The sequence below is a fragment of the Nothoprocta perdicaria genome, unplaced genomic scaffold (genome assembly GCF_003342845.1).
Source record: "Nothoprocta perdicaria isolate Ctin4 unplaced genomic scaffold, notPer1 scaffold_419, whole genome shotgun sequence".
NCBI classification, from domain to species: Eukaryota; Metazoa; Chordata; class Aves; order Tinamiformes; family Tinamidae; genus Nothoprocta; species Nothoprocta perdicaria.
The window spans coordinates 158,107-177,289 of NW_020455665.1; the positions used below are offsets into that span (position 1 = coordinate 158,107).

General features: G+C 48.0%; 2 protein-coding genes across 2 annotated transcripts in view; one reads left to right on the forward strand and one right to left on the reverse strand.

The window, feature by feature from the left end:
* Positions 1–393: 393 nt before the first annotated feature.
* LOC112952972 (GON-4-like protein) lies at positions 394–16,096 on the forward strand. Its single transcript, XM_026045951.1, has 31 exons — positions 394–442; positions 1,467–1,628; positions 1,930–2,126; positions 2,310–2,384; positions 2,682–2,732; positions 2,907–2,957; positions 3,117–3,212; positions 3,315–3,419; positions 3,867–4,037; positions 4,208–4,400; positions 4,985–5,086; positions 5,640–5,680; positions 5,983–6,086; positions 6,488–6,686; positions 7,118–7,204; positions 7,327–7,498; positions 7,816–7,960; positions 8,140–8,290; positions 8,414–8,530; positions 8,685–10,427; positions 10,663–10,906; positions 11,075–11,256; positions 11,516–11,713; positions 11,958–12,101; positions 12,530–12,673; positions 12,953–13,072; positions 13,329–13,442; positions 13,817–14,024; positions 14,152–14,938; positions 15,258–15,360; positions 15,579–16,096. The coding sequence occupies exons 4-31, from the start codon at positions 2,340–2,342 to the stop codon at positions 15,726–15,728; spliced, it is 5,967 nt and encodes a 1,988-aa protein (XP_025901736.1). The 5' UTR covers positions 394–442; positions 1,467–1,628; positions 1,930–2,126; positions 2,310–2,339; the 3' UTR covers positions 15,729–16,096.
* A 186-nt stretch (positions 16,097–16,282) lies between these two features.
* Positions 16,283–19,183, reverse strand: part of LOC112952978 (protein misato homolog 1-like) — a 5,599-nt gene continuing 2,698 nt past the window's right edge. The window contains exons 7-17 of the mRNA XM_026045958.1: positions 19,067–19,127; positions 18,817–18,999; positions 18,500–18,622; positions 18,294–18,411; positions 18,084–18,218; positions 17,826–17,978; positions 17,534–17,665; positions 17,228–17,412; positions 16,892–16,990; positions 16,683–16,801; positions 16,283–16,593 (exon numbers count right to left, since the gene is read on the reverse strand). Coding sequence (XP_025901743.1) covers positions 16,355–16,593; positions 16,683–16,801; positions 16,892–16,990; positions 17,228–17,412; positions 17,534–17,665; positions 17,826–17,978; positions 18,084–18,218; positions 18,294–18,411; positions 18,500–18,622; positions 18,817–18,999; positions 19,067–19,127 — 1,547 coding nt within the window. The 3' untranslated portion in view covers positions 16,283–16,354. The remainder of the gene's footprint in view (positions 16,594–16,682; positions 16,802–16,891; positions 16,991–17,227; positions 17,413–17,533; positions 17,666–17,825; positions 17,979–18,083; positions 18,219–18,293; positions 18,412–18,499; positions 18,623–18,816; positions 19,000–19,066; positions 19,128–19,183) is intronic.

The window sequence follows — 19,183 nt, forward strand, 5'->3', positions numbered from 1 at the left end:
GGCGGGGGGAGGCGGGGGGACGCTACGCGCCAAGATGGCGGCGCCACTCGGTGATGGCGGCGCTGTGAGGCCGCCAACATGGCGGCGCGTGCGCCGGCCCGCGCGGCGCTTCCGCTTCCTCGCAGCCGAGGGGGGAAGCGGCCGCCCTCGCTCCCGCTCCGCCTCAGCGGCCGCTGCTCTCCCGCAGGCCCGAGCCGCGCTGCCGCCGCCGGCGGGATGTCGCTGAAGATGCTGCCCTGCAAGAAGAGGAAGGCGGCGGCGGCCGCGCAGGAGCCCAGCGGCGCCGAGGAGGAGGAGGAGGAGGAGGAGGAGCCGCCCGCGGCCGAGCCGCCCGGAGCCCGCCCGCGGCGGGAGCCCGCCGAGACCCTCCCCAAGGGCGGCAAGAGGCCGGCGGCCCGGCCGGCTCCCGAGGCGCTCGCGCCACCGGAGGCAGCAGACGATGGTAAAGCCCGAGGGAGGGCCGAGCAGCCCTTGGCTGCCCGTTCCCCTCTTTGCTTCCACCTCAAAACTCTGTTTTCCTCCTTGTAGCAGTGTTCCATCATCCATGGGCCCTGTGGGGAGATCGGTCTCAATAACAACTTTTTAGTTGATCCGCTTCTAATGTGGCCTCGGGTGAGGTATCGTGCTGCTGCCTGGCCTTTGGACGAGCTCTTGCAAACACAGGCTTGGATTTGGGACAGTTTTGAAAGGAAATGCTTCGCTCGTGGTGTGTCTCTGCTCCTGCAAGTGCAGGTGGCTTTATTTTCCYCCCAGATCTTGTTTGCAGAATTCTGCAGACACGTCCCTTCCAAATTCTCGGCAGAATTATTTAGAATGGCACTTGGATGGGAATCTGACACAGTCCAGAGCCTGTTTATGTTAACAAAAATTACAAACTGGGAGGTATTTTGGAGCTGCTGATGTAAAAAGCCTAGGTAAATATTTAACACAGAGATTTTAGGTGGTGAAGCTGTTCTAAGGGAGCTTGYGAGAAAGGCAGGAGGGTTTGTGAGCAAAATGATGCCAGATTTCTAGGTCCAGTCTCCTCTAATGCTACYGAAAGAGGTGCCTGTTCCCTGTCCTCGGTTCTTGTTTTCTTCTCCTCATTTTCATCTCTGTGGCAGTGAGTTTTGGGATTACTGTGGCCCAAAAGCGTGGGGGGCAGTTCAGGGGGCTCCTGTGCCGCTGGGTTTGTTCTGCCTTCCTGCTCGTAGCTGTGTCCGCACAAAGGAAGCACCAGTTCTTGTTCCTTTTGGCTTACCTCTGATTTGAACAGTGCTTAAGTTAGCCTAAGATGGTCGTGATTTTACTCCCTAAAGTTGCTGTCAGGTGTGCTGTTATGGTGGCAAATAACGGCATGCCTGCCCCTAGCTGTTCCTTTCTGTGGTTGCAATTCTGTTTATCCAACAGAGAATGTGGCCAYGCTTTAATTTTTATTTTTTTCATTACAATTACATTGACTGAAACCTAATACATACTGTTTACAGGACAAACTCCTCAGCATGAAGCAGAAGAGGAAATAGTTTTGCAGAGAGATCCGTATGTGACCGAGAGCCATCCCGCAGCGCAGGAGTCCCCGCTGCGTCCTTCCTTGCAGCCAGCGGTTAGAAATGCTGCTGTCACGAAGCCACCAAAGAACAGCAGGGCTGGTGAGTGACCCAGGAGACTGAGGAGGAGAGTAGGGGATTGCTTATGTTAAAAGCTCAGTGCGGGGAGCAGACCAGGGCCTTTAATGCAGTTGCTGTGGAACTCAAAAGYGTCTACACCGTGAGCACAAGAACTTCGGAAGTTTTGATCTTGTGTTCAGTGCCACAGTGGCTAAGTAAGCTTTCAGCATCCAAATAATACATGCTGGAACGGATCTCTGCAATTTTTCAGATATTATATACCTTATTGTCCTTTTATTSTTATTTTCTACTTAAACTGTCAAATTTTATTGTTAATTTCCAGAGGAGCAGGATGGAGAGGATATTGAAAGGAGAAAGAGGAAGAGGAAGGCAACCAAGCGGAAAAGAGAAGGAAAAAGTCAAGAAGAGGAAGGGTCTTTGTCTTGTGACATCAAGCTAGATGACACCCTTGATCGCACCTTAGAAGACGGTGCTAAACAGCACAACCTGACAGTCGTCAACGTGCGAAACATCCTGCATGTGAGTGTAGTGGGACTGTGAAAAGGAGCGGAAAATCGGGCAGCTATTTGTTTAAGAAAGTGTGACCTCGACTTTAGTCTAATATGTAGGGTAGTGCTTGATTGCATTTGCAGCTAGTTTATTTCAATCTTAATTAACCCGAATATGAAGGATGCTATTAAAAAAAGACTTATGCTCCTGCAGGAGGTGATCACAAATGAGCATGTGGTTGCCATGATGAAAGCAGCTATCAGCGAGACAGAGGATATACCTTTGTTTGTAAGTAGAAGCTTTTTCTGTTTATCTAAATGTGTGACTGACTACCTTTGTCAGTCTGTATGCCCTGTGCATCCCATGATTTCACAGGGAAGTAACAGGTAGCATCATAACTTACCTGCACGTGCATCTATGTGTGAATGTTAATAGTTAAACAGAACTATCAAGGTTTATTKTCCATCTATTCTAAAGGATAACGAGCTTTTAAAAAAAAGAGGATTATTCTAGTGAACAATTTGTGGGGRGAAGGTTGCAATTAAACAGCTAAACAGGTTGTACTTTTCTCTTTTAAACTCTCAGGAACCCAAAATGACCCGATCCAAGCTGAAGGAAGTTGTGGAGAAAGGAGTGGTACGTATCTCCTTTTACTGTTATGGTCCTTCCCCCGCCCCTGCCCAACACAGCTGCAGTTGTTTAAAGTCTTGATTATTTTAGAAAGTAGGATCCCAAGCTCAAGCAATCCTTCATTTCAAGACTGTGGTCACGCTTTTTGGAGACAGCTAATATGTATTTTGCTATCTTTAGGTGATTCCAACGTGGAATATTTCTCCAATCAAGAAGGCAAATGAGGTAAAGGTAAGCTGAAAAAATCCTGGGAAAGTGGAGAAGGCGCTAGAGGTGTCCTGTTGAGCGGGGCAACCTTTGGAAGGGCGTACCAGGCTTGTACCTTGCTTCGTAATTCTCTAGTGCAGAGCTCTCCTGTGAAAACCTCCTCTCTTTTCTGGTCCTTTGCAGCCCCCTCAGTTTGTGGACATTCCTCTTGAGGAAGATGATTCATCTGATGAGGAATACCAGCCTGAAGACGAGGATGAGGATGAGACTGCAGAAGAGGTAAGTGTAACTCGTTTGGAGATGCGGCCTCCTCATTGAGGAGTTGTCTGTGCGCTTCTCCAGAGTGGTTTGATTGGCTTGTACTTCTCTGTGGCCCTACAGAGCTTATTGGAAAGTGATGTAGAGAGCACTGCCTCTTCTCCCCGGGGAGCAAAGCGGTCTAGGACCAGACGATCCTCTGATGAAGAGGGAGGGACACACTGTGAGGTAAACTTCAAGTGGACTTCTTGCTTTCTTAGGAAACTGCATTTATTGTTCTTAAATGACTAACGAGGGGGGAAAATAGATTAATGTTATGGTGTTACATGGATTTGGGGTCACGTTGTGATAGTTCCTGTATAAGCAATTAGGCACAACCTTGGCAGGAAGAGCTTAGTCTTAGTTAAAAGCAATGTTAGGCTCAAGAAGATGGTACTCTTGTTGAAAGCATAAAGATATTTGTGGTGTCTGGGCACACTGTCAGCTCACTGGAAGCCTTATGGGCAATGTGATAAGAGCAGAAAGTGTCTGAGTATCAACAGACAGGAATGAGAAAGTAACTGTGTACTGTGCCAGAGTCAGGTCAAATGGAGAGAAAAATCTTGTCTACTTATCTTGTCCTTGGAAATTTATGTTCTAAATAAAACCTTTTAACACAAAGGTCTTTTTAAATAGACGGAGAAGGTCACTCCACCCRTTGCTAGACATATTAGTGCTGAAGTAGTTCCCATGGGTCCTCCGCCACCTCCTAAACCAAAGCAAAGCAAAGACAGCACGTTCATGGAGAAACTGCACGCGGTGGATGAGGAACTGGCTTCAAGCCCAGTATGCATGGATTCCTACCAGGTAACGTATTTGGGGACACTGCAGTAGTGTGTGTAGTAGTAGTGTGTCTTTAGTCTTGGATTTTTGGCCAGACTGAAAAACCTCCTGTCAAAGAAGCTGGAAGAATAGTGGGGAAAAAAATGTAAGTGGAAAAAAATGTAATTCTCCTGTACTTTTCCTTTCTCTTTCAGTCTCTGGAAGACAGCCTCATTGCCTTCCGGACGCGCTCAAAGAGGCCGCTCAAGGATGTCCCTCTTGGTCAGCTGGAGGCCGAGCTCCGCGCCCCAGATATTACGCCGGATATGTACGACCCCAACACCGCAGATGACGAAGAATGGAAACGGTGGCTTGGAGGACTCATGAATGATGATGTGGAGAATGAAGGTACATGACAGGTTTTTGGTGTTCATTGGATTTGACATCTGTGTTGAAAGCCAGGAGCGTTTGAGCCTTTTCGTTTACACGTGGTATTCTCTTTGGCATTTGTTACCATGTTTAGTGATATGGATGTGCTTGTTCGTTATGAGCTTTCTTCACCTTTCATGGGGATGTTTGTGGGGTATTTTTTACTTTGCGTGACTCATTTTGACTTTATTAGACTGCACGTGCAATTACTTGCAACCATAATGAAGATTAGAGTGGGTTTCTGCCCTTGCTCTTGTGCTTTGTCATGAGTTTGACTGTCAGTGTAGTATCCTCCTGTGAAGACTTGTTTAAGTAGAAAAAACATTTTGTTCTTCTGTGAGAAACAAGAAAATATTTTGGGGGCTTGAATTCCTTTTGCTCGCTGTTTACCTATGCAAAGCACAAATTGGATTAATAAGAATTCACTCTTTCTAAAAGTAGTCTAAAAGTAAAAAGGTGCTCTTGATGGTGCTTCTATAAAAAGGAACAGATTCTTCTGGTCTTAGAGACTTCTGGTCTTAGCGGTGCAGGGAAATGACACTACACAATGTATTTCTTATTAGATGAAGCAGATGATGATGATGACCCTGAATACAAYTTCCTGGAAGATCTGGATGAACCAGATACAGAAGACTTCAGAAATGATCGTGCTGTGAGAATCACCAGTAAGTTCTTTASGAACTCCAGTTGCTTTGCTCCAGTTTTCCAGTTACTAATTAGGAGTAGTAATTCATTGTGAAAGCACAGGAACTCTGGTTAAATCCTATCAGGGACAGCTCTACTCCATAGCAAAGAATGAAGAATAGCACTTAAGACTGTTCTGTGCCTTTCATAAGGATTCAGCCAAGTCAAAAMTTGAATGCCTGCCTCCTGACTTGAGTATATTATATTTTCGTAATTCATTATAGTCTGAGTTAGCAGACTTAAGAGCATATCACTTGTCACTGTTACAAAGTGTACTAATTTTAGCTCTTACTTTAGACTAACATTATTGATTACTTTTTATGGGTTACATATTGGAAGCAAAACATTCTCTCTAAGTCTGTTAACTGGAATTTTCTGGGGCACTGCCATCGGGAGCAGTTAACTCTCCTTCCTGGCCCTCTTCGTTTGCAAGAGGGGGCTACATTTTACAAGAGATTCTGTCAACAACTTGGCATTATGGTGGGACTGCTGAGTATGGRAAGGTTTCATATGTCTTCTAAATTTTACTTGCAGAAAAGGAAGTGAATGAACTGATGGAGGAGCTGTTTGAGACGGTAAGTGGTGAGCTGGAGGTAGCACCGAGGAATAGACATGGCTCAAATTTGGTTTAAAATTTCTGAAGTTGTAAAGGGGGGACCTCYGAGATGTGCATTGATGAATATATGAAAGGGACTTTACCATGGCAATGTAGGCTTTGGGGGGAAGGAGCTAATATAGGACCTTCTGTAAATCCCTAGAAAAGATGAAAGTATTTGTTGAGATCATTGGTAGTGCATCAGGGTGAGCTCTGAACTAAAGAGGGCGTTAAATTGCCCCTGGAGTTTTCTCTTATTGACAACTCGGACCATCTCATCAGTTTCAGGATGAGATGGGTTTCTCTAACATGGAGGATGAAGGTCCAGAAGATGAAGATAATATCACCGAGACACGGCCAAATTTCAATACACCGCAGGCGCTTCGGTAAGGTTGTTTGGTTAAGTGAGCTGGCACGAACGGTGTCTCCTTGTTTATGGGGCAGATCAGCTCAAGAGCAAGCTGTATCTGTTTGGGAAAGGAGCTAAAATGACAGCTGGATGTTTTTGTCACTCTGTCTAGATGAGCAGTACTAGAGAAGAGTGCAACAGTTATTTAACCAGCTACAGACTAAAAGCAAGGAAACTTCCTTGTATGCTATCCATAAGAGATATCCCTGCTGTGTTTACAAGTACTGTTTTATTTCTTCAAAGTGGAAGAAAGCTATTGAAGTAGCGGGGGTGATGGCTCTTAAACTGTGCATCACAGATATTAAAATGTTATAATTGTTGGTGAACAATCATTAAATCATATGCTTACCAGAATTTTGTCTGCTTAATACCAAACAGATTTGAAGAGCCTCTGGCGAATTTATTGAATGAGCAACACCGGACAGTGAAGGAGCAACTGGAGCAGTTGAGAATGAAGAAGTCTTCAACCAAGCCAACACAAGAGATCGAGAAATCCAAACCTCAAAATGAGAAGCCGCTCCAAAGCCTTGTTCTGGACAGTGCGCAAAGAAAGAGGCTCCAGCAACAAATGCAGCAGGTAATAAAATAGATACTATCAGACTTATTAAGTTAGTATTTGCTATATACTGCAATAGAGGGCAAGACAAYGGCACAGCAAGCACTTCAGTGTGTTTCTTTCAGACATGGTTTGAAAGTGCTGTGGGATATGTTTCTGTGAAGCAGAACTCATCTTTTGGCATCTCTGCTGTTTTTTGTGGGAGACGGTGGTCTCGGCAATGAGTAAATTCAGACTGTGAAGTCATTAATCTGTCATTCTTTTTTCATGTAGTGCTTCACTACTTGAAGAATGTTCTTCCTGATGCAGTTGAGATACCTTTTTATTTGCTTTGATTTTGGGGGCAATCGGAAGACTTCTTGTGCTTCTGCCTTTATGCTGTAGGCTGCTTTTGAGTTTCATAGATTACTGAAGAAGAAAAAAAAAATGTATGTCTGATTTTATTCTTTCAGCATGTTCAACTTCTGACTCAAATCCATCTTCTTGCGAGTTCCAACCCTGCTTTAAGTTCAGAGGCTGGTACCACCAGGATGTTTTTGGTAAGGATATGTCTTAAAACAAGCTGCGTGAATTTTAACAACCAATGGATGTATTTATAGATTTTTTTTTTTTTCTTAAAGAACGGGACCAATTTTTTTAAAGTCTTTATCTGTGTTTGCAGAGTGAGTTGGGTAACTTTGCTCGCAGTTCTACACTCCTTCGTCAGTCATTCAGTCCCAAGTTTCAGACCATGTTCCAGCCGTGTAACTTGAAGGGAGCCCTGCAGCTCATTGAAGACTTCCATGCCCAAGTCCAAGTTGACTGGAGCCCTCGCAAATCCGTGAAAAAGAGTGGTATGTTTTTGAAGGGAAGGAAAGCATTAGTACAAGAGCCATCTCGTGCTGTGAACCTGTTTTTTCTTTTTGTGATGGTTAAAGGGTGAAGTTATCTGAAAGAAATAGATCTTTTCATAAGCTGAATTGAGGAGGAAAGGATGTGTGGAGGGGAGTGTGTTTTGATAGTCCAAATTGGAGAGAGAAAATAAGAAATATGCATATTCTGAAGACCAAATTGAAAGCAATAGAGGAAATGAAACAGTTTTTACAAATTGGTAGTAAACAGCATTTGCCCATGAATGTGCCTCTCCTCATTTGTCCAATTCTTTTTGCAGCCAATGAATTCCCATGTTTGCCAAAGCAAGTGGCATGGATTTTGGCAACAAGGAGAGTCTTCATGTATCCAGAGCTACTGCCAATATGTTCCTTGAAAGCAAACCCGCCTCGGGACAAGATTATMTTCACCAAGGCAGAGGACAAGTAGGTGTTTAGACCTAGTGACTAAAACACATACAAATGAGTGGGTGTTGGAGAAGTACTAGGCTGCAAGCTCTGGGGACATCAGGGTATTGTGGAACAAGACATCCAAACGACAATCTGGAGTACTCCTCTAAAAGACTCCTTTCTTTTTTCACTCCCCTGTCCCTCTYTCCTTTCAGTTTATTAGCTTTAGGTTTGAAGCATTTTGAAGGGACAGATTTTCCAAAGCCTCTGATCAGCAAGTATCTTCTACCAACAAAAACTGCCCACCAGCTGACAGTACGAATCAAGAACCTCAATATGAATCGAGCCCCCGATAACATCATCAGAGTGAGTGACACTTTCAGATTACTTTTTGATACTTCTTGGATTTATTTGTCTGTTTGGTCATACAAAAAGAGGTGTGCTTTTTATGACCTTTTTCTGTCATGTTTTCACTCCTTTTCTGTGCAGTACTATAAAAAGACAAAGCAGTTGCCCATCCTGTTCAAGTGCTGTGAGGAGATCCAGCCTCACGAGTGGAAGCCACCCGTGGAGAGAGAAGAGCATCGCCTGCCGTTTTGGCTAAAGGTACTGTTTCTGATGTTTCTTCATCCAGCATGTGATTTTTTTTTTTTTCTTTCTTGCTTTACTTCCAGAAGCAAGTTGCTGTCTGCCTTTTGCAGCGTTTGTGTGAAGACAGTGAGCACCTATGGACTGGACTAATAAGCTCTTGTTTCCTTAGGCAAGTTTGCCCTCCATTCAGAGGGAATTGAAGCAGTTAGCTGAAGAGGCCAGAGAGATGCCAGCTTCKCCTGAAACGGAATCTGTCTTTGTGGGGGCAGAAAAGGAAACTTCAGACACGGAATGCGATGAAAAATAYCCTCTGCTCATGCCCAAGGGGTTGGTACTGACGTTGAAGCCCCTTGCCAATCGATTCTCCAGGAGAGCGTGGAGAAGGCAAAGGTCTTCAGCTCTGAAACCTGTGCTCATTCGACCAAGTCCTTGTCTGCAGCCCATTTCCAACACTCTGAACATGCCAAAAACTGTGAAGTTATCCCAGTCGGAAGCTCCTCCCAGCAAAGTTATGGTTCAGATTCCTCGGTTAATCCAGCCAGCTGCAGTGGTGCAGACTGTGCCAGGAATGCAGCCTTTGAATGTTCCAGCAGTGGTAGGAAGTGGGGAGGGCCTGGAGTTTCCAAATGTGCTCTCTGCTTCCGCGTCTGACTCCAGACAATCTTTTCCAGCTGCTGTACCTCAGGCCCTTGTGTCTCCGAGTGCTGTAACTTTCCAGCCCAAACTCATGTTGCCGGCATTGGCTGGACCCAAAATCCGCAAGCCTGGAGCTCGCAAGGTTTACCAGAAGAAAAAAGGGACAAAATCTGCCCCCGTGATAAAAACTTCGCCTTTGATTCAGCCATCTCCTGTCATTCTCACTGTACCTGCCACCACGGTGAAAGTGGTTAATATTGGCAATGGTTGCAATATGATTCAGCCCATAAATACAGCAGTTGGGAGAGGCACTCAGGCTATTCCAGTTACTACCTTATTGGTAAATCCATCCACTTTCCCCTGTCCATTAAACCAGCCTCTAGTGACTTCTTCAATCCCTTCATTAATAGTTTCTCCCAACCCTGTTGGTCTTTCTACATCATCTGTTGTTGAAAGTGAAGAACAGCTGAATCTGGCTCCTTCCTGCCCTGCTGTAAATAACAAAAGTGTCTATCCTATAGTTGAGCCCAAGGTAGAACCCCAGGAGTTGTACGTTTCCTGCTCAGCCATCTCTCCCAAGAAGGACYGTGGTGCAAATCCTGCCCCTGCAACTAACGGCAGCCAGGAGAAGGTAAATCAGAGCGACTGTTGTAGCTGGACAGTGGTAGAGACAGCGGAGGAGAACGCCTCTGAGCCCTTACCTGTGGACCTGCTGCCTCGTTTAGAAGATGCAGATGAAGCRGTGAAAACTGAGCGTGAAGAAGCAAGCGATTTTGTGAAGGAAGTAAATCCCTTACAGAAGAGGGATCTCCTTTGTGCTGAAGTGAAGGAGGAGTTCATGCTGGATCTGGGCCAGGAGCTCAACATGGAGGCTGCATGCTCGTGTCCAAATGAGCTGAAAGAAATTAAAAAAGAGGGTCCCTCTGGTGAAGAGAAAGGAGAAGAGGAAAGAGAGGATTTGCAGTCCCCCCCTCACAGTGAAGCCCAGGTGGATGCAGGAGCTGTTGCCGGACCACAGGTGAGCAGTGAGTCTCCCAAGAATCATTCATACACAACAGATATTGAGGCAGAATTTAGCAGCCCGCTAGGAAAACCAGAGGATTCATCCAGTATGGATGGACAGTCTGTTGGAACGCCAGCCGGCCCTGAAGCCGGAGGAGATAAAGAAGGACAAGAGGAAGAGGAGGAAGAAGACTTTGATGATTTTACACAAGATGAGGATGAAGAGATGTCATCAGCCTCAGAAGAATCTATTCTCTCAGTGCCAGAGCTTCAGGTAAAAACAGTCCTAACTTTTAAAATATATATATGTATATATATTGCCAGTAACTTTTTCTTCTGCAAAGTGCAAGCTAGGGAGTATCTTGCAAATAATCAGACTTGAATTCTGCTGGGGGCTTTCTCAATTGAGGTTGTTGTTGAATTTAACTGAGAATTGTTTTGTGAAACACACTTGTTGAAAGACAATAAATCAAACACTACGAATATGGTGGTGGTTGTTGCTTTCTAAGGAGACAATGGAAAAACTGACTTGGCTTGCGACAGAGAGACGTTTAAGCCAGGAAGGTGATTCTGAAGAGGAGAATTCTCAGGAAGAGAACTCTGAGCCAGAGGAGGAAGAGGAGGAGGAAGGGGAAGGAATAGAGAGTTCACAGAAGGATGATGAAATCTCTGGAGACCTCTCGGAGGAACCCAAATCTGCCTTCTTGTTGACGAAGACAGCCCCACAGGTGGAAGCCAACAGAATGCCCCCAGGTAGGTTCTTTGTGCTTCTTTTGTCTTGAAGACCTGGGGAAACAGAACTAACATCCTCATCAGAGACAAAACTGGGCTGAAGTTGCATTCAGATTTAATTTCACTTCACATGCCTGAGCATAGTGGTGCTCTCTCCACGTGTGCGACCAATGCTGTGCTTCTTCACAGGAGAGAACATGAAAGCCCCTGGGAAGAGCCGGAGCTCCCACAGGACCAGAAATAAGAGGGGGCGGACTCGTGCCAGCAAAGATACCTCTAAGCTGCTGCTTTTGTACGACGAAGACATTCTGGAGAGAGATCCGCTGCGGGAGCAGAAGGATCTGGCGTTTGCACAAGCCTATCTGACCCGGGTGAGCCAGAGCAGAAGACAAGAACTCTTCTTCACATAGCTACTGAGGCCCTTTTTAATTTCAGAATTTGATCATCTTAGATTTGGTTCCTGTATCTTACGAGCAGTCCCCACTTAGCTCTTAAGGAAGTGATTATGTTGACACAACACAATTGAAAGCGTGGTGCAAATGCCGAGTAGCAAGAATGAAGATCACTGAATTAACTTGGTTTTCTTCCTGAGTATTAAATAATCTTACAAAAGCCTGTCGCTCCTTACAGGTGCGGGAAGCCTTGCAGAATGTTCCTGGAAAGTATGAAGACTTTCTTCGCGTTATCTATGAGTTTGAGATAAGCACTGACAAACGAACAGCTGTAGACCTCTATTCCACTCTACAGAAACTGTTGCACGAGTGGCCGCAGTTGCTCACAGATTTTGCTGCCTTTCTTTTGCCAGAGCAAGCACTGGAATGTGGACTGGTAAGTAGAAGAAAGGAGGAGACCAAGCAGACAAATGTAGATGCTGTGAGAGTGGGAGAAAATGGAATAATTCTTCCTAGGGCAAGGAAAAAGGTGGTAAATCATTTGCTTACCCTCCTATTTTAGTACTTAAAATCGAATAATAAGTAATACTTTTTTTTTTTTTATATATAGCTTAAGTTAACTAGAGATGCTTGTAAATATATTCTTGGACCTGAGATGTGAATCTTTTTCTTTTGGGCAGTTTGAAGAGCAGCAGGCRTTTGAAAAAAGCCGAAAGTTTCTCAGGCAGCTGGAAATTTGTTTTGCTGAAAATCCTGCCCACCATCAAAAGATCATCAAGGTCCTGCAGAGCTGTGCAGACTGCCTCCCCCAGGAGATTGCGGAGGTAACCCAGCCTCCAGGTGTCCCCCGTGCTCGGGAAGTCACAAGAGGGCAATTAGGTGGCCGCTTTCTCTGTTCCCTTACGCTGCTCTCTGAGACCAGGGGTGCGTAACAAGCCTGTTTTCCCCTGGAGGACATGGGGATCGTTGAAGCTGCCTCTTCCTGAGGCTTTACAGTTGTGGCCTTTGTGCATCTGCCTTTATTTTTCCTACTTTCACCTGTTCTTGTCACCTTGCAGGTGAAATTCTAGTTTCTGCTGAGGAAATTGATCCTAAAACAGTTGTAAAATGGTAGCAATGTACTTCCACAGGGGAGTTCTAATGAGCCTTGGTGCTCCATTTGCCTTGAGTAATCCTCCCCAAAAGAATATGACAATATGCAACAAAACGCTGACTTTATTTTATTTTATTCCCTCTGGACTTCCCCTTTCAGCTGAAGACCCAGATGTGGCAACTGTTGAAAGGACACGACCACTTGCAGGATGAGTTCTCCGTTTTCTTTGATCACTTGCGCCCCTCAGCCAGCCGCATGGGAGACTTTGAGGAGATCAACTGGACGGAAGAAAAGGAGTATGAGGTGGAGTAATCGTTTCCCCAAGCCAAGAAAGAAAAGAGCAGAGATCCTAGAAATAGCACAGTTTAGAGGACTTGTAGTGAGGCTGCATTTCTAGAGTGAAGAAGGTGGCAGGATGGCATAGCTGCAGGTGGGCTGGGGCAGTATTTCATATTCTTTTACATCTATACTCACAAGATGGAACTTGTGGTGCCCTGGCTCTGCACTTGATTCTCCCCGTGGGATTTTTGATGCCTCCTGAAGAGCCAGCATGATAAAACCAGTTTGTTTGTTTTCTTTCAGTTTGATGGGTTTGAAGAAGTGTCTCTGCCAGATGTAGAAGAGGAGGATGAGCCMCCCAAGATGCACACGGCCTCAAAAAATAAGAAAAGAAAAGAGATTGGAGGCCAGAACACAGACAAGGTRAGCCTGGGATATCTTGTTAGTCCGTATGTAAGGACTCAAAATCCATATCCAGCAGGATAAATGTACATGTACAGAGAGACATGAGAACAGTCTAAAAGGATTTGAGGAAAGGCATTAAAATATTTTGGTTGTGCTTTGCTTGCTAGCAGCACAACTGCTTTGATTCTGTGTGGGCGTTGAGAGCGTTATGTGACAGTGAGTGTCATCTTGGTGTATAGTGCAAATGTGGCAGCTGGAGTGTGTCTCTTTCCAGGAGGTTGAGTGGGTAGATGGGATGAAGGACTGTTCGTGCTCCTGCCACGAAGGGAGCAGCGATCTCAAGCTCAAGAAGAGCAAAAGGAGGACCTGCAGCCATTGCAGTAGTAAGGTTAGTGGGTAGGTCAAGTTGGTGGCCTGGTGAATCATGCCAAGAAGTTCCGCTGTGTGTTGCGATGGTCTGCCCAGCTTTGGGCCTCCTGTCTGCAAAACACAACGTGTTGGGGAAGAAAACGTATCAAAAAGCAACCTAAATGCTGCCAATAGTGTCTCCCTCTTTGAAGCTTGGTGGCCACTATATCAAAAGAATTGTGCCTGTTAATCACACACACACACACAAAAAAAAAAAAAAAAGAGTCCCATAAACACAAGTAAGTTGGCAAATTGAAGCATTAGTTGGGGTCAGGGGATAGCTTTGATGCAAAGGCTGAGGTGTAAAGTTTGGACAGGCACCACATCTGTAGTTGTTTGTATATTGGTTTGCAGGTCTGTGATGGCAAATTTTATAAAAACAAAGATTCCCAAGAGCTGGCTGTGAGCCTTGYCCAGCAAGAGTCAGGTCTGCAGCCTGAAGGGAGGAGTTCTGGAATATCCAAGGAAGTTGTGGAAGAGAGCTCSGAGAACAGAGATGAGGGAGAGGATGTCCAGAGCCGAACAAAAAATGTGTCACGGAAAGTGGACACGCTGGTTTCAGGTCGGTGAAAGTCTCACAGATGCATCATTCATCTCCAGACTGGTTTTTAAAAAAAATGAAAGCAAACCAGGACTTCCTGGTCTTCCCTACTAACAGCTAGTTTAAACTTGTTTGGTTTTCCTGCCAGGAGCTCCCCTGGAAGGAAGGGTCGTCTCCTGCAGATACACATCTTGCGAAAAAGCTGCGGTGCCCGATATCCACGTTTGGGAAGGAGGTGCCGCTGCTGGTGTGAGTGCTGCAAAGGAGATCCACTCTTGCACCGCTGGCCGAGAGTGGCCAGACCGACAAAAAGCTACTCTAAAACTACCTCAAGAAACCAAAGATGGCTCTTGCACTGTGGGAGGGGACAGTGAGGGACTAAACCAGCTGCGCCGGGGAGATGCAGACACTTCCCTTGGGCTGGGGGCAGGTCCGCTGTCGTCTTCTGCTGCGGGAAAAGATTTAACAGGACTCAGCTCATCTTCTGGAAGTAGTTTATATCAGACTGAAGGGCTTCATTCCAGCTCCTCAGAGGAGCTTACTGTCTTTGGCCACACTTCAAAGTTAGGCGTGAGAGAATCTGAGCGACCGCCTTTGCCTTCGGAAGGGAAAGAACAGCAGAGCTGGGTTCCCCCAGGTAGAAAAGCAGCGACGGGCAAGAGCTGCTGCTTCCAGTCCCCTGCTGCCCCYGTYGTCCTGTCGGAAGCAGGTGCTATGKGCTGCACTGGAGGCTCTCCGGAGAGCAGAGTCAGGTTGGACACRAAGGACTATTGCCAGGTACACGAGCGCTCCGAGGAGCTGGAGTGCCCAGTGCAGGGAGCCTCCTTGGGGCAAAGGGAAGAGGAGCAGCAGCAGCAGCGCGTCACCGAAGCCACCGTGTGTGCCAAGAACAGCAAAGTCAGCTCTACTGGGGAGAAAGTTGTCCTCTGGACCAGGTTTGTGGACCTCCGCAGCACTTCAGCATGTTATTTGGCACTGCCTTTGGTGACAGAAGATGCTTGTGGCAGTGTAGTTGTTTTAATACTTCAGAATGGGGAGGAAACAGGTTTATTTTCTACAGAAAGCAGGGCAGGGTGGGGAAGAGGAAAAAAAATGCAGACCAACTGCAGCTCTGCTTAGAGCTGCCTCTTAGGAGAAGCAGYGGGACCAGCCAGCGGGGCTTGCTCTGTGAGGGAGTCACCTTTTCTCTGAAACTGGCTTGTCAGAGTGGTGTTTTTCCCCTCTGTGTTTTAAGCAGCAATTTCTTGCTTTCAGGGAGGCTGACAGAGTCATCCTCACAACCTGCCAAGAGAAAGGAGCCCACGTGGAAACCTTCCACGCCATCTCGCAGAAACTGGGCAACAAAACGGCTAGCGAGGTAAGAGGCTTTGTCACCTTTCGGAGAGCCGAGACGGCTCCAGCCCTGCTGTGGCCATGGCCACTTTGGCTGATCCAGCACAACGCTGGCTCTCGAGTTTCCCATTCTCCTCATGATAGGAGGGTTCGCCCTCCACCCCCGCCAGTGTCATACTGGGATAATTTCCTTTTGCAGCATCTTTTAGTCCCCGATTCATTTCAGTTTCCTCTGCCCTCCAGGTATCCCACAGGTTCAGAGAGCTCATGAAGCTGTTCCATACGTCTTGCGATGGAAGCTCTGAAGATGAGGAAGATGCAACTAGTACTAGCAACACAGACCAGCTGTCAGATAAAGATCTCCTGCTCTCTGAGGAAGAACCAGATGACTAAGGTTCTTCTGTCCTGATAAGCTACTGACTCCCTCGGTCAGACTCGGTCACACAGCACCTTTTCTGCTTCACCTTCCTGAAATACTTGTGACAAGCTGCAGTTCTAAATCTGTTTTGAACTAGAGCATTGAAGCAAGTTGTAAGAGKAAACGTGCTATCCGGGGAACTTTAAGTTACAGAAGTGAGACTTGGGGACCCTGAGCTTGACCAAGCAGCCTTTTGCAGTGCATGCAATGGAGAACATGTAAATATTGTATAATAAGATGTCTSTTTTCAGGTGGAGCCAAGATGTGTGTTTTTGCAAGTTTCTCTCATGTTGTGTGTGGGGAAAAGTTGCAACCTGAAACCTGTATTTATTGTGCAGTCTCCTCCTAGCACTGTAAAGCAAGTTCAGTTGGTTGCAAAGTAAAAAACAAGCAGAAAAAAAGTTATACAGAAACAGATGTGAATATCTTTTAAGGAGAAGCTTCTTTCCTTTATAACAGAGCTACAACTAGCTGGCTTGGGCCACTCTTTARAAGGATTTTGTTGAAATGAAAGTAGCAGTGGGCCCCATCTTCAAAACCATTCCCTTTATTTCAAAAGCAAGCTTCATCTTGCTCTTTCCACTCCCGTAATAAACACGAGTTAGTCTGAATCTGTTTCATCTTCAGATTCATCGTCTTCAAAATGTGTTTTATAGCAATCTGCTAGAGTTCTGAGGTCGTGGAGGGCCTCCCGAAAATCCTCCTCTTCAACTCCTGCGGCAAAGAAGCCGGCCCAGCGCCGCGTGTCCAACCTGYGCAGCTCCTTGTATAAACCATGCAGGACTGTGTGCAGAACAGGCGCAGACTGCAGTGCCGTGACAACGGGGATGCTTTCAACAGCTAGGGGGAGAAACACCCGCCTTAGACCCTTCTCCCCCACGTGAGCGTTTTTTTTTTTTGCCAAGCTAAGCTTAAGAGGCGCACGTTACCTGTGGAGGAAGAGCGGAGAGGTTCCTCCACAATGAGGCCTTGTTTGGTTAGGAGAGAGGAGAAAAACTGTGGATATGGAGGTAAGGTAGGACAGGGCTGCTCGAGCACGTGTGATGTGCTGTAAGGAAGACGGAAGAGTGGATTTTAGGTAACTTTTCCAGCTTCTGTAGCTGTGAAGTTGCAAAAAAAAAAAAAAAAAGTTGCCCACCTGAATGCCCCAGGAAATGCTGTTTGCAGGTAAAGCTGTAGAATCTCCTCCTCTGTCTCACTCGCCTGGAGTGCGGAAGCAGGCCCCTTTCCTGGACAGCTGCCAGAGAGAGGGGCAGGAACTGCATGAGGAGGAACATGCTGCTAACTCGCCTGCTGGAGAGCTGTTTTGCGATAAAACCAGGAGCAAGTAAAATCACTTTTTTTTCCCAAATACCCATCTGMCTGCGTTTAATACAAGGATTGTGGCTGGAATTCCAAAATGATTGTTAAGAAATCATAATGGTCAGAAGAGCCGGAGCTCTGAAGGGAAAAGTAGGGTTCAAAGGCTGATTACCTGCTAGGCTTTTCTTTGCAAATTCCTCTTAGCACAACAGACTGAGCAAAACAGCGGCTGACCTGTTGCTCTCCGCCTGAAGACAGGGGCTTCCAGGGCAGGGCCTGCTGCTGGGCGYGCAAAGTGTCCCGGAGCGAGCGGCCGTGCACAACAGGAAAGGGCAGAGCGGCCTGTGCAGCCACAACCTGCAGCCAGACAGGGCTCCATGACGGCCCGGGACGGTCGCGCTTGCATCCCCACCTCGTCCTCAGAGCGGCAGGGGCGCAGGGGCGCGGGGAGGGAGGTTGCTCTGCTCCAAGCGCTCACCTTCCGCCCGGAGAAGTTGAGYGCTTCAGCGAGGTGCAGCATGGAGCAGGGGGAGGCAGAGAGGCGATAGGGAGCCGTGAGGGTGTCGAGGGCAGCTGCCAGGATGGCGCTGCTGTGGTAGGCGAGCGAGGCCTAGGGGGGAGACAAGGGAAAAGGGGACAGCGCCAATGTTCAACAGCTTCAACGGSTATTCACAGCTGCAGGAGCCTTGCAGCATGGCAAAGCTCAAGCCCAATGCTGAAAGCCACTGCAGTCTGTGGTGCTTCTAGCTCTACTGGCACGTACTACATACATCATAGTTGATATAGGGAAATGTGATGGGAGGCTCTGGCTTCAGCCCTAGACTGCTGTTGAGTGTCAAGGGGCAAAAGAGCGAGCTCTGGCTGGAGAGATGGACGATGGCCAGGGCTGTGTTCATCAGTCTGTAGAAATCCTTTTCCAACACCTATAAAGAGAAACAATCTGAATATTAACAGCTGCAAGCAAGAACCACTCGAGCTTGGGAGAGGCAGGAGCACTGCACAGAGGCTTGGTCTTTTACTTTGCTTACCTCTGTCCTCTGAATGACTGGAGTCAGGCCCCAGGTCAGGATTCCCTTTCGAGAATACTCATCGTGGAGCAGTTCCGTCACCTTGGCTCCCACCCCTGAAAAGCCATCGTGCAGGTCGCACAGCACTTGAAACCCCTGCAACAACAGGGCAGCACTTAAGCTCTAGCCTAACCCAGCAGCTTTCCTGTCAGAAAACAGCAGCCRCCCAACCTGCAAATAGTCACACTCCTCCACGAAGAAATGCAGCCGGTCGTCCAGCTCCTCCAGACAYGCCGCGTCCTGCAGCAGCCTCTCGCCCTGCCCGAAGGCCCGGAGGCGCCCGGCGGCCCTGCGGAGCAGAGGAGAGCGGTGGCGGCTCCGGCAGCGCTGGCTCCCGCGGCGGCGGCTCCTGGAGGCTCCCGGCCCGGCCTGCGCACCCATCGTGGTTGAAGTGCCGCAGCAGCAGGACGCTGCGGGGGTGCAGCGGCTCCCGCAGGTACTCGGACCAGRGCGGCGCGCAGCTGGGACCGCCGGCAGCAGCATCTGCAACGAGACGGGTGCTGAGAGGCGGCACCTTTCAGGCCATGCTGATGGATTGATCCGTTAATTGATAAATTTGTTAACTGATCGATTAATGGCGAGCTTGCCCTGGGGCCCAGCAGCCTCCCCGGGACTCTGCCCCGCTTTCACCCACTCTACTCCCCRTAAGTCCGCTCGCTCGGAGCCGGGGCCGCAGCCCTGCGCTCACACGCACCTCCGGCGGCCGCTCCGGGGGCTGCTCCGGTGCCTCCCGCCACCTCCCGCGCYGCGTCTTCCTAGGGCAGGGAAGGGCCCGTGAGGGGGCGCGGGCAGCCGGGGCGGGTCGGGGTAGCGGCCAGGGGGCCCCGCGCTCACCCGCTGCCGCCCGCTGTGCTCATAGGCGGCCACGTGCCCATGCCTGCAATGCAGAGGGGCGCCGGTGACGGGGGGCCGCGCTGGGGGGCCGCGGCGCCGCCGCCACTCACCACGTCACCACCTTGGCGGCTGCTTCCCGCCGCGCGCCGGGGCCCAGGGCGCCCAGGCCGCCTGCAAGGGAGCGGATCAGCGCCCGCCGCCGCCGCCGTGCGGCCCCGCCGCCCCCC